Genomic DNA, 13,935 nt, shown 5'->3' with positions numbered 1-13,935 from the left:
CACATGGTAGATTCCCCTTCTTGACATCCATCCACTTCATTTGGGACGGACCATGTAATACCCCTAATTTTTCCCTCCAATAATCCAAACTGGAGCTCTGTTACCCTTTCGTGCCTTCTGGCATTCCTAATGATCTCTGTAATTCTCTGTTATGCATTTTTTTTGGAAAACCATTCCATAAACAAACAGGTCCGGGCCGCATTACTGACATTCTCAAATTCTCAAAATCCTTTCTTTTTTATAGTATTTGGTAAGCAGTTAATAATAACTATAAAATAATAATTATGGTATTTGTTAAGCACCATGTGCCAAACACTGTTCTAAGCACTGGGGTAGATACAAGGTAATCAGGTTGTCCCACGTGGGGGGGGGTCACAGTCTTCATCCCCATTTTCCAGATGAGGTAACGGAGGCACAGAGAAGTTAAGTGGCGGAGCCGGGATTGGAACCCACGTCCTCTGACTCCCAAGCCCGGGCTCTTGCCACTAAGCCACGCTGCCTCTTTTGTGCCAGGCACCGTTCTAGGTGCTGGGGTAAATACAAGCTAATTAGGTTGACCAGCCCATGTCCCACATGGGGTGCACATTCTTAACCCCTATTTTACAGATGAGGTAACTGAGGCCCAGAGAAGTGAAGTGACTTCCCCAAGGTGACACAGCAGACGAGTGGCCGAGCTGGGATTAGAACCCAGTTCCCTCTGACTCCCAGGCCCGGGTTCATTGCCGACTGGCCTTACATTATTACTGGGAGGACCTGCGGCACTGGGCAAACATCAAGAATTTCCAAAAGACCTCGATGAACAGTTCGGGAAAGCTCCTAGATTGTGCCAACCCCCTCCCGTTTGCTGCTTCCCGTTAACTCAACTGCCTCAACACCGTGAGTCCTCACGGATTTCCTGGGCCTGGTGGCCGGAGCCTGTGCTGGATTATTCAGTAATTGCTTCTCGATTCAGAATAAAACAAAATGATGTCTTGCCAAATGTTAATGCTATGCAAACTGTGGTAGAGCGGGGGCCCCTGCTTTCTGCCTAGCTTCTGCACAAATAAACACCTGTCAAAATTCCCTTTCTAAGAATCCCACACATCTTCTCCTTTAGGAACTGATTATCAGAGTCAAAGTTGGCTAAAGAGGAAAGGACTTCTGTCCTTTTCTTCTCCTGGCTGGAAACAGCGCTGACACTCCAAGGGCAAAGTGGGAACGGTGCAGGGTGGGAAGTCAGAGTTTCAGAAGATGAAATTTTCCAGCCCCGCATCAAGGATCTCGGCGAGAGGACAGTCTCAAGAGAGATACTGGGCTTCCTTCCAAGACGGTCTTTGTTTAATTCAACCGCATGCTCCTATCTAGTCAACTTATTATCAGAGAAGCAGCCCGGCTTGGTGGGTAGAACACGGGCCTGGGAGTCAGAAGGACCTGGGTACTAATCCCGGCTCCACCACGTGTCGGCTGTGTGACCTTGGGCAGGTCATTTCACTTCTCTGGGTCTCAGTTATCTCATCTGTAAAATGGAGATTAAGAATGTGAGCCCCATGTGGGACAGGGGCTGCATCCAACCTGATTGATTTTTCTTTATCCCAGCGCTTAGAACAGTGCTTGGCCCACAGTAAGTGCTTAACAAGTGCCGTATTTTACTGTTAATATTTTTTCCCCTCTTTTGCAGACAAACTCGGGAACTTGTTGCAAGCCATCATCTCCGGTAAAAATCAAAAGTGAGGACAACGTAGTTAGGATTCCGGACGCCGTATGTGCTGAAACCCAAGCCACCCAGAGAGGAAATATATAGGAGAAAGAATGACCACCCCATGCACTAGCTTTCATCGTCTTAACAGTAAATCAATCATGAGCTATGCAACGAGAGGCTAACCTCGGAATAAAAAGCCAGCTTAATTTTCCTAATGAAATTTTGCCCACACATACCCAAACACAAACATCTACATGTTCTTTACCCCTTTGGCAACCCAGGCCAGCAAGCAATATGAAAGATGAAACATCATCCTTCTTTATCCTTGATTACCCTCTGGACCAAAGTACAAATTAGAATCACTGATGGGAAAGCTCTTTGGAAAAAGAAAAGTAAGCTCCAATTCGAGTGATTGCCTATTTTTTGATTTGCAAGATTTAAAACAACAACAAAAAAAGACTGTTCCATTCACCATTCTATCGTCTGTTTTTATCACCTGTCTGAGCTGAAAGTTACTGTTCTTCCCAGAGAATTCGCGTAAACACTTGCTACTGGCCGGAGCCTCTGCTGGATTATTTAGTAACCGTTTCTAGATTCAGAATAAAACGAAACGATGTCTCGCCAAATTGTTAACGTTTGCGCTTTCAAAGGTCGTCGGGGGGGGGGGGGGAAACAATCGTATCAACAGCTAATTTGACCAGGATAATAGCCCCGGGTAGGGATGGACAGGAAACATTTGAGAAAAGGAATTGAGATCAGAGGGAGGGGTGGGGGGGTCACTCCCACACATCTGGGTGATGACCCCCAGAGTAAGCCTAAACACCCTTCTCTTTCGGTTAATAATCCAGGCCGCCCTGGAAAAAGACCACCAAGACTTCCCCCGTTAGACCCCTGGCTCTGCTTCTCAAGTGGCTCCTTCCCTCCTGCCTTTTCACGGACTCACCTTCGAGCGTTGGAGGGGTCCCTTGGGGGGTCGAGGAGGTCCTCCTCCCCTCCTGAGGGTCCGCGGTTGGGGGGCCGGAGCCCTCGGGGCCGACCGAGGCGGAAGCAGCCGGAGAGCTCACGTTCAAGGACGGTTCACTTCTGTCTCTGCACGGGCTCCGGGTTTTCACCTCCTTCTCATATTCCTCTGCTGCCAACTTCTCCAAGTATTTGTATCTGAAATGGAAATTCCAAAGAGTCGGTGGTGAAAAGAAAGAGGAGCCTGTGCTTCTGGCTTGTTTATGGATGAAACACCTGCAGCGGGAGCCGGCTTACCCCTTCGAGGGCTACGGCGCAAAACTGACTGACGGGCTGGCGGCTCAGAGAGCGGGCCGGAATCCCTCAGCCCGGCTAAGAGGCTGACCTCTCCCTCCCCTCCTGCCCCCCAGAAAAAAAAAGTCAGACCCTTTGTAATAACAGCCCGAACGGAAGAAAAAACCGGCAACCTCAGCGAGCCTCCAGACACCAGATCCTATGCGGCGTTGCCCCTTCTGGAATCATTCCTCTAAAAATCAAAAACCCCAGATACCCAGAGAATCCAGAGCACCGACAGTTACAAGCAGCCGGGTATTTTCAGCGGCCGGATGAGAGGGTGATCCCCATCCCCCTAAAAACAGTCCCAATCCCAAATGCTTGGACCAAGGGTGCCTTGAATCTCAGAACCTGCTTCAGTCCCAGGGCCGAGGAATTCACCTCGTTCTCTGCAGCGTCTTCAGTGGAAACTTTCCCTTTTTTTTAATTCTAAAAATTTTTTCTGCCGGACTCAGACATCCAATAGCTTGGACCTGACGTCACGTATAGTTTATTCATCAAAGTCAGTATAAAAGAACAGAGGTCCATCTGTTTTGCATTTTAGGCAGGCAGAACTCACTGTTTATTAAGACCAGCTACCAATCATATTCTTCATTCTGGGCTTTATAGATTCAGACCAAAATAACTTTGAAATGTGTGCCTCTTCCAGATGTCTGCTAATTTTATCCATTATTTGCTCAGGAATAAATTTATGAATCCAGCTGTGGCGGGCTTATAACCCTTCTGCGTGCTTTATCCATAAGCAAACTGTTAAACAGGTTCCTCCCCACCCCCTCATCTTCCGGAACCATAACAGACTAGGTGGTCAGTCCTCAGAATGCTCCAGCATAGATGCTTCCTCACAAGGGACCCCCACCTCAACTGCACCCCTAACTTCTCCCTCAACGAAATGGCCCACCCAGTTCCCCCCGAATGGAAGCCGGCCACATGTTCACTCCCACTCTTGGGGCAGATTCACGACACTCTACCTAAAAAAGGACTTGTAACTTGGATCGGTAGGGTTTTTTATGGTATTTGTTAGGGCTTACTATGTGCCAGGCATTGTACTAAGCACTGGGGTGAATAGACGCAAATCAAGTTGGACGCCGTCCATGTCCCACATGGAACTCACAGTCCTAACTCCCCATTTTGCAGATGAAGTAAGTGAGACACAGAGAAGTGATTTGCTCAAGGTCACCCTGCAGACTAGTGGCAGAGCCAGGATTAGAATCCAGGTCCTTCTCATTCCCAGGCCTGCGCTCTACTTGGCACGCTGCTTCTCATTTCTTGAACTGCTTCTTGCAGTTCAATTCCAAGTTCTGAATTTAGCTAGGTAGGGGAAGGTGCAAAGCGGGTAAGATTCGTCATCACAGTCGGTCCCGACATCGAGAGCCGGAGGTTAAGGTCAGTCGACGGCTGAATTGGGGCGACATTTCAATGAAATCTAACAACGAAGAGAACTTTCCTTCTTCCACTTTCTCCTGCCTTCCACTTTTGTTGACTGTGGACTTTCACTGAGCCCAATTCTCTCCCGTTTGACAGAGGGCAGGTCCTGCCAACTTTTTCCGTGGATATCCATGGATAAACACAGTCATGCTTATGAAAAACAAACTCTGGATTTCCACTGGATTTTGACTGGTACAGAGAGCAAAAGAGAACCGATCTAATCCGCCTCACGCCATTTCCCAAGGAAGATGAGTTTTCGGTTGCGATTTCCCGGGAAAGGGGACGCTTGGAGTTGGAAAGGAAAAATTTAAACTCCTCCTTACAAGTCTAAAATGGGAGCTGTTTACGATTCTAGAATGAAGCGCGTCCAGAGAGAAAGCCCTTCCAGGGAACTATTAGTATCATTGGGTTCAGTTACTGAAAAATGACTGCTTCAGCACAAAAACTGTTAAATAAAATGAAGTCATCTGGTCATCTAACCTCCTTAGAAAATTGAACTTTGGATTTAGAGAGGCCCCATCAGTATCCAGCGTTCAACTGAACCAAGCTCTGAATAGTTGAACTCAAAGAGACTGTCCCGTCTTGGGACAAACTGGGACAGAGAAGCAGCGTGGCCCAGTTGAAAAAGCCGGGCCCACGATTCAGAGGATCTGGGTTCTAATGTCGGCTCCACCGGTGTTCTCTTGGGCAAGCCATTTCACTTCTCCACACCCCAGTCCCCTCATCTGCAAAATGGCTATTAAATACCCATTCACTCTCCCACTTCCACTGGAGAAGCAGCATGGCTCCGTGGAAAGAGCTCGGGTTTGGGAGTCAGCGGGCATGGGTTCGAATCCCGGATCTGCCACTTGTCAGCTGGGTGACTGTGGGCAAGTCACTTAACTTCTCTGTGCCTCGGTTACCTCATCTGTAAAATGGGGATCAACTGTGAGCGTCACGTGGGACAACCCGATGACCCTGTATCGACCCCAGCGCTTAGAACAGTGCTCTGCACCTAGTAAGCGCTTAACAAATAGCAACATTATTACACTGGGAGACCCATGTGGGGCAGGGACTGTGTCTGACCTAATAAATTTGTAACAACCCCAGTGCTTAGGGCTGTGCTTGACACTTGTCTTATGCCGGAGTCGTCTTCGACCCATAGCGACGCCGCGGACACATCTCTCCCAGAATGCCCCACCTCCATCTGCAGTTGTTCTGGTAGTGGATCCACAGAGTTCTCTTGGTAAAAATATGCAGGTGGTTTACCATTGCCTCCTTCCGCACAGTAAACTTGAGTCTCTGCCCTCGATGCTCTCCCATGCCGCTGCCGCCCAGCGCGGGTGAGTTGTGAGTTTTGACCTGTAGCAGATTGCTTTCCACTCCCCAAGCTAAGAATGGAATGGATATGCCTCTGCCTGGCTCTCCCTCCTGTAGTCGAGACTGGTAGAGTACTGGGAACTCTCCAGTTGTGACTCTGAGATGGGGCTTGATACTTAGAGTAAGCACTATATTCTAATCTTCTTGCTAGGAAAAGAAAATGGAATTGCCTCAGGTTTTGGCATCTCAGGTTTGGGGGATCAGGACATCTCTACAACGCTCTCTTTCTCCCATAATGCCCACAGTGCCCATTCAGCCTTCGGTCAGACCCGGCGTGGCCCGATCGGTTACTATACGTGTGCCTCGGAACGGGATTACCTTCCGTTTGCGTGGCTAAGCGGATAGACCACAGGCCTAGAAGTCAGAAGGTCACGGGTACTAATCCCGACTCTGCCACCTGTCTGCTGTGTGACCTTGGGTAAGCCGATTTACTTCTCTGGGCCTCAGTGACCTCATCTGGAAAATGGGAATTAAGAGCGTGAGCCCTCTGTGGGACAGGGACTGTGTCCAACCTAACTAGAATCTACCCCAGTGCTTGGAACAGTGTGCTTGGCACATAGTTAGCCCTTAAGTACCATGATGATTATTAAAGATTTGAAAAATGCCTTCAAGTGTATATAGGTGTCCCCTCCACAGGGGAGATGAGAGCAGTAGGCCCTACAGCTTTATGAACTGATCTTTCAGGCAGCTTATCTTAGTTTTCTATCAAGATCTGTGAGCTTCTAGGCAGGGTTGGCAAGCCCCCAAATGGTGAACCTTTTTTTTTTCTTTCGGTATTTGTTAAGTGCCCTCTCAGGGTCGCACCTGGAGAGTTTCCAGTCCTCTACCAGTTTCGGCTAGGGGAGGGAGAGTCAAACAGAGGCACGCCCATCCCATTCCCAGCTTGGGGCAGCGGCTAGCGAGTGGCAGGCCACCTGCCACAAGTCAAAACTCACCCATGCCGGGCAGCAGCGGCACGGGAGAGAGTCGAGGGCGGAGACTGGCGTTTACCGCGCGGAAGACGGCGATGGTAAACCACTTCCGGATTTTTACCAAGAAAACTCCCTGGATCCACTACCAGAATGATCGTAGATGGAGAGCGGGGCGTTCTGGGAGGGATGTGTCCGTGGTGTCGCTATGGGTCGGAAACAACTCGACGGCATAAGACGGGACGAGGATTGTTACGCGCTTACTTTGTTCAGGCACTGTACTAAGCGCTGGGACAGATACCAGAGTAACAGGTTGGACCGAATCCATGTCCTACAGAAGGCTCATAGTTTGATCTCCATTTGACAGGTGAGGTAACTGAGGCCCGGAGAGGTAAAGCGATTTGCCCAAGGTCACACAGCAGACAAGTGGCGGAGCCGGGATTGGAACTCAGGTCCTTCTGACTCTCGGGTCTGCGCTCCATTAAGTACGCCACACTGCTTCTCCGCTTTTGTGTTGTCGGCAGTAACGCCTGTCACTGCGTTTATGTGGTGACCTTTGGATGGGTGCACTGTGTGCATCGCCCCTTCGACGCACGTTGAAGACGAACAGTGAAACCTGGGGGAGCCGTCTTCTGAAATACAGTCCAACGCTCTGCGACATCCCCAGATACCATGGAGGTTCTATACCCATACCATCCACAAAGATCTAAAGCAACCCACTCTAAGGCTTGGGGAAAGAAAAGGATTAGAATACACCGACTGAAGAATCCTTTCAAACCAGGAGGACTCACTTTCGCAGCTAGGGGATAAAGGGACTTTTCACCTCTAGGTGAGATCAAAGGAGACTTTGCTCAATGAGGCCAGACCAAAGAGGCCGTTTTTTTTTTTAAATGACCCTTGGCCCGTTCTCGATATTCAGTTGACAGACTCTTTAGGCAGAGTTCCGACCGTCTCCCCAGCAACTCCAACGTTTTCCCTCCCAATTTTTTTTTTTCCCAAAGCCCGGCTCCCAGCTGCCAAAAGCTGAACCCTACTGTGCGTTTCCCCGTTAGCCTCTCGGGGATCAGGTTGGTGTTTGGCGAGTTAGCCCATGGACCGACTGCAGCCCGATGGTTGTAAAGTTACAGTTGGCTCCGAGTCAATTGATAAAAGGCCAGATTCCTCCGAAGAGAGGAAACCCACATCCCCCCGGCTCCCCTCCCTGAGCTGCAGATGAGCTGCAGATGAGAAGTCCCACAGTGAGCCGTGACGAACCGCGTCGGAGTTGCCAGAAGCAGCGGGGCCTGGTGGGAAGAGCCTGGGAGTCAGAGGACCTGGGTTCTAATCCTGACTCCGCCACTTGCCCGCTGCGTGACCTTGGGCAAATCACTTCCAGGTGTCTTGGTGCCTCAGTTTCCCTTCTCTGTAACGGGGATTGAATCCCTTTTCTCTTCCTTGCCCATCTGGGAGCCTCAGGAGGGAGAGGGACTATAGCCCTTCTGATTATCCTCTATCTACCCCGTTGCTTAGCACGTAGTGAATGCTTAACACCACGGTGATTGTTATGGTGCAACTCCATGTTTTCACTGCCTGATGCTCTTCAGGCATTTAGTCAGTCAGTTCCACACTCTATAGGGGAGCTCATCCGCGTCTGGACATGCGGCATGCTAAAAACAGAGGAAGGGACAATGAGTAGGGGTTTCAGGAACGGTCTCATTTTGGTGATTTTTCCCAGCTAAATGACCAGATTTTACCAGGTTTCATGTTAATTACAACTGCTTTCTTCGCATGCCCTGTTAGTGCTGGAATTTGAAAGCCAAGTGCCTTTGGGTTAAGACGAAAAAGGGAGAGATACGAACCTCTCTTCTCTTGCTTGTCTCTGCTCCTCTCTTTTGTCTAAATAATCTTGGCTACCAGAAAGTGTTGGGAAGAAACGAGAAAAGATAAGGCAAGTCATCCAATCAGAGGCATAGCTAATGAGACAGAACTAGTTCCCTCCTCGATTCTGCCACAGAGGCGGGGTGTCCCACGACTGAATGAATGCCCTCTCCCCAGCACTTAGTACAGTGTTTTGCACACAGTAAGTGCTCAATAAATATGACAGAGATGCGGTTGTTCTATCCCAAAGCTCAGCTTCCCCACTTTCTCCTCTCCAAGGGCTGCCAAGGGAAGGCAGGGATGGTTCAAAGAAGGAAACGCTTATTCTCAACTCCCGCTAGCAAAGCCTCAGATAACCTTTGGGTCATCCGGACTGCCAGATGAAAATGCTGAGTCTCACAGAGACGGAAAGCCTCAGCGAGGGAGATGAGCAGTGACTGTGTCTCACACAAGGTCTGGCTCGGGATCCGGATGGACTCAGAGAGGCAGGCCGGGAAAGAAGCCGACAAATAGGCGTGCCACGAAAGACAGGCTGAGTTTGAAACACGCTCGGAACGGTCCCCACACAAGTCCCCAAGAACTGAAATTGTAATTTTATTTGTATTAAATTATACTTTTCCATAATATGGACGGAACTTTGCCCTTCATTGTTTCTAAATTACCAAGGTTTGATTGTACATATGTAAACACACACACTCATAGGAAACCAGGGACAAAGCAACTGCAAATCAAATAACAAACTGAAAAATGAGCCTCTTTCCAATGAGGGGGCTTTAATTCAATCTGTGAGATCTGCTTAGCGTGACTCTACCCATCATGACGGGGGAGACTGAGTGATTTTTCTGCAGGCTCCAGAACCACAAAATGGAATTAAAATTCCAAATGCGCCTGATTTGGTGTGCTGTATTCCAAGATCTGGGTTCGATGCGGCTTGCCTATAAATGGCCCTCTGGGAAACTTCGAATCCAACTAACCCTTTTCTCCTTCCTGTCCGATACCGACCCCGGCAGCGCCCACCCCAATTTAAACTCCCAGCCTCGTGAGATGACTTGAATCGGAACAGTCCTTCCTTACGCGGCTCGGGAGGAGCTGTTCTCGAAACGCTGCCGTCCTCGGGGAAATTCACCCTACGTGTTTTGACACCCATTTTGAATGGGCAGATCTGAGGCTGTATGGAACGTACGTCCCAGGACCTTACAAAGAGAAGGCCTCTTAAAAGGGGAAATAAAGTTTCCTACTTGAACTTGTTTCGTTCTTCCCGTTCTATCCTCTGCAGTCGCTCTTCTCTCTCCTGCCTCCGTCTCTCCCTTTCCGCCGACAGGGACTCCTGGTGCTGTCGATAGGATGATGTTAACAGACCACCCACTGCTGACCTGTGGAGCACATGGAAATCCCACGATTCAGGGCCCGTTTGATCGATTACAATGACAGACCTCGTTAACAATCCCCAGGTACGCGCTACAACCCCTCCCTCCCGGCCCCATTCAGACTATCTTGGAATTATCCACAGAAAAATAAATCAAAATCCTGCTAATACCACGTTTCCTTCAAATAGGACCTTTGTGAGTTTCGGGGAACCGATGTCTCGAAAATTGTTCATAATTGCACTGTATATTTTCATACGGGAGGACATTACTCAGATTTTCCAATACCCTCTTTCCCATCCAAAGGAGGAAGTCCTTACTGGGTGTGTGCGGGGGGGCGGAGAATTGGGTGAGAAGAGACAGAAACTTCTGGGACAATGAAGGGTTCGAAAGACTTTAAGATGTCAGAGTGGAGTTGAAAGATGCTGAAATTGGGAAAGCTAAGGAATCAGAGCGTGATGTGTGGAGAGAAGGGGCAATCTTAATGGGGCATGATAAAACAGCAGGGAATTAGGAGAGACACTTTAAGATAGAATGTCAGACAAATCCAGCTAGATGATGGGATTTTTAAAAATGTCGATTAAAGTTTGTCATTTTTCTGGCCTTTGCATTGCCTCATAGAAGAGGCAGGATAACTCATTCAGTTCTTCCAAAAGGCACATTTACTTCCCCTCTAGACTGTGAGCTCGTTGTGGGCAGAGAATGTATCTGTTTGTTGTTGTACTCTCCCAAGCGCTTAGTATAGTTCTTTTTACACAGTAAGTGCTCAGTAAATATGACTGAATGAATGAATGATGGAGAGAGCTTCTGGAGAGAAGCCTGTTGAGGAATCAGGGAACATTTTGACAACACACAATCATCTGGACAGAATGTAATTATTATGCCTGAAGAAATGGTTGTGCACAAATATGCATCAGACAGGCCTGTATCCACAAAACACACATTTTCCTCAGTGCGGGGCTCTTCAAGAATGGAAAACCAGTTTTAAGAGAAAAAACTGACTGGATTGCAAAAGGATCCAGGGTGGGGAGAACTGGTCCTCTGACCCCTGACCGTTAGACTTTAAGCTCTCTGAGGACAGGGATCAGGTCTCCTACCGCGTTGGTACTCTCCCAAGAGCTAAGTGCAGTGTTCTGCAGAGTAAGAGTGTGATAAATATTACGGACGGCTTAACTGACTTCCTGTGAGACCATCCGTAAGTCCCTTAACATCTTCGGATTTCTGGTCCCCCTCAGATCCTACTTGACCGGAGTATTGTGGAGAGAAAATGAGGGGTTGGGAGGAAAAGGACTTTCCAATTGATAATTCTAGGGCCAGGGAAGTGGTGGTGGGACTGGGAGTAAGAGAAGAGGCCCAGAGTTTCCCACGTAGGGAAGCAGAGAGGACATGGTATAACCATAGATGGCTGCTCTTCTGCTACCAGAGCTCTCTCCTTCAGCTCCTTAAAAAGCAGAGCCCCGGTCAAACTAAGACAACAGCGAAATCCAAGCCTGAGGACCATGCCTGGCCTGGAACGCCCTCCCTCCTCAAAGCAGACAGACAAATGCTCTCCCCAACTTCAAAACCTTATTGAAGGCCCATCTCCTCCAAGAAGCCTTCCCTGACCTCGCCCTCCTCTTCTCTTCTCCCACTCCTACCTGTGCTGCTCTTACTTGCTCCTTCATTCCTCCTCTCTCCCATCCCCACGGCACAAATGTAAATGTCTATCATTAATTGATTTACTTATATTAATCTCTGTCTCCCCCTCTAGACTGTGAGCTCATTGTGGGCAGGAATGTGTCTTATTATATTGTATTCTCCCAAGCGCTTAGTACAGTGCTTTGCACACAGTGGGTGCTCAATAAATACGATTGAATGAATGAAAGCCAGATGTAGGACAGACTCGTCCAGCCTAGCTCCCTTCCGCTGCCTTGGCAGGAAGCTCGGCGAGGTCAGATCAATCGGTCGATCAACAGTGGTATTTACTGAGCACTTACTCTAAGCATTTGGAAGAGTCCAATAGAGTAGATAAACATGATCCATCCCCTCGAGGAGCTTACAATCTACTGAAGGGAGACAGACATCAAAATAATAACAATAATAACGATAATAATAACGATAGTGGTAATTGTTAAGTTCCTACTCTGTGCCAAGCACCGTTCTTGTTCCGAGCAGCATGGCTTAGTGGAAAGAGCACGGGTTTGGGAGTCAGAGGTCTTGTGATCTAATCCCGGCTCCGTCACTTGTCAGCTGTTGTGACTTTGGGCAAGTCACTTCACTTCTCTGTGCCTCATCTGTAAAATGGGGATTAAGACCCTGAGCCCCATGTGGGACAAGCTGATTACCTTGGATCTACCCCAGCCTTTAGTTCTTGGCATATAGTAAACGCTTAGCAAATACCATCATCATCATCATACAAGGTAATCAGGTTGTCCCACGTGGGGCTCACAGTCTTACTCCCCATTTTACAGATGAGTTAACTGAGGCATGGAGGTTAAATGACTTGCCCAAGGTCACACAGACAAATGGAGGAGCCGGGATTAGAACCCATGTCCTCTGACTCCATATAAGGACACACACACACACACACGTACTAGGGGGATGGGGTGACTACCTACGTGCTTACGGAGCCTACGTGCTTAAGGAGTGAGGTTTCAAGCGAATAGGTGAGGCAGTAGGGAAGAGAATAGGATGAGTCAGGGAAGGCTTCCTGGAGGAGATGTGATTTTAGGAGAGTTTAGAAGACGGGCAGAGGAGTGGTTTGCCGGATGTAACGGGAGAGGGAAATCTGGACAGGAGGACGTGAGCAAGGAGTCACTGGCAAGAGAGAGGAGAGAGGGGCAACACAGGGAGTAGGTTGGTCTTAGAGGAGCGAAGCTTGCGGGCTGCGTATCAATCAATTGCATTGATTGAGCGCTTACCAGAACACTGCACTGAGCACTTTGGAGAATACAATGCAACAGAGTTAGAAGACACATTCCCTGCCCGCAGTGAGCTTACAGTCTAGGAGTTGAGGTGGTTGAGGCAGCTCGTGGTTCTCCGCCTAAAATGATTTTCAAGAGTTCCACAAACACTGAGCACAGTCACGGGATTTGGAGCCGAATCACACAGAAATGTGGAGACGAAAGTTATCAAGCAGGCTGCAGTTAACTGGCTCCTCTCCTTAGAAAACTGCAGACCTTTGGAGGAAAGATGCAGAGTCTGTTCTTGGAGAAGCAGAGGCCCTTTGAATATGGCCTTGAAGGATAACGAGAACTCCAATTCCCCTTACCTGCTAATTTCGTCCAGGAGAGAACAGATCCGGAAGTGTTCTCTCCACGCCCCGAAAGGAAACTGAACGCCTTGAAGTATTCAGGGGCCCCGCTCTTCTTACCGCCCAAATATTTTCTCATCGCCTTTCCGAACCACCATCCAGGTCTCTAATTCACCGGTGGCAGGAAAAGATAATGAAAGAATTCCCGCCCATTTATCTACTCGGGTGCAAGTGTTTTTCCACATCAGAGCCCAGCTCCGGGCCTTTGGCAGTGGGTCAGCATAAGGATAATTTCACTAAATTGAATTTCAATATGCCGTATCCCACCCAGATAAGCATTACATATGGGACTATAAAACCTGATATCCTATAAACCCAGGCCCAAATTGAAATGTTTGGGGCCTTATGCCAGGAAAAATTCAGAGCCTTTTTTTTGACAAAATTCAGAAAGCCATCTCAAGCATTTCTACGTTTTCTTGTTCCGACAATAAATCGGCATTCTTTCAAAGCGGCACTGCAAGGCTTTTTCCAGCACAGGTTTTAAAACAAACAGCAAGAGGAAAGGTTCTGAAGAAAGACTTTATTTTAGGATAAAAGTTCAACTGATGGCAAAAAAATGACTACATGGAGAACAAAACTCTGGATTTAGGAATCAGGGGCCAGGCGCGAGGCCGGCTCAACCCCCTTCAACCCGGGATCAGGCAACCCGGTTTCCAGTCGACACGTTGCAGAGCCGGGATTAGACAACAGGTCTTCCTGACTCCCAAGCCCGTGTCCTATCCACTAGGCCATGCTGCTTCAGAATGTGGAAAAAAATCC

At 48.5% G+C, this 13,935-nt stretch overlaps 1 protein-coding gene across 4 annotated transcripts in view; it reads right to left on the bottom strand.

Annotated features, from left to right (window-relative positions):
- The window catches only part of FHOD3 (formin homology 2 domain containing 3), a 297,727-nt gene that overhangs the window by 62,657 nt on the left and 221,135 nt on the right, over window positions 1-13,935 (bottom strand). For 3 of the 4 annotated variants that reach the window (XM_029054069.1, XM_029054068.1, XM_029054071.1), the window contains exons 15-17: window positions 9,759-9,893; window positions 8,502-8,552; window positions 2,622-2,836 (exon numbers count right to left, since the gene is read on the bottom strand). In XM_029054069.1, coding sequence (XP_028909902.1) covers window positions 2,622-2,836; window positions 8,502-8,552; window positions 9,759-9,893 — 401 coding nt within the window. The remainder of the gene's footprint in view (window positions 1-2,621; window positions 2,837-8,501; window positions 8,553-9,758; window positions 9,894-13,935) is intronic. The other variant, XM_029054072.1, reaches the window with a different exon arrangement.

Source organism: Ornithorhynchus anatinus, chromosome X3 (assembly GCF_004115215.2).
Source record: "Ornithorhynchus anatinus isolate Pmale09 chromosome X3, mOrnAna1.pri.v4, whole genome shotgun sequence".
Lineage (NCBI taxonomy): Eukaryota > Metazoa > Chordata > Mammalia > Monotremata > Ornithorhynchidae > Ornithorhynchus > Ornithorhynchus anatinus.
This window is presented reverse-complemented; position numbering and strand designations above follow the sequence as displayed.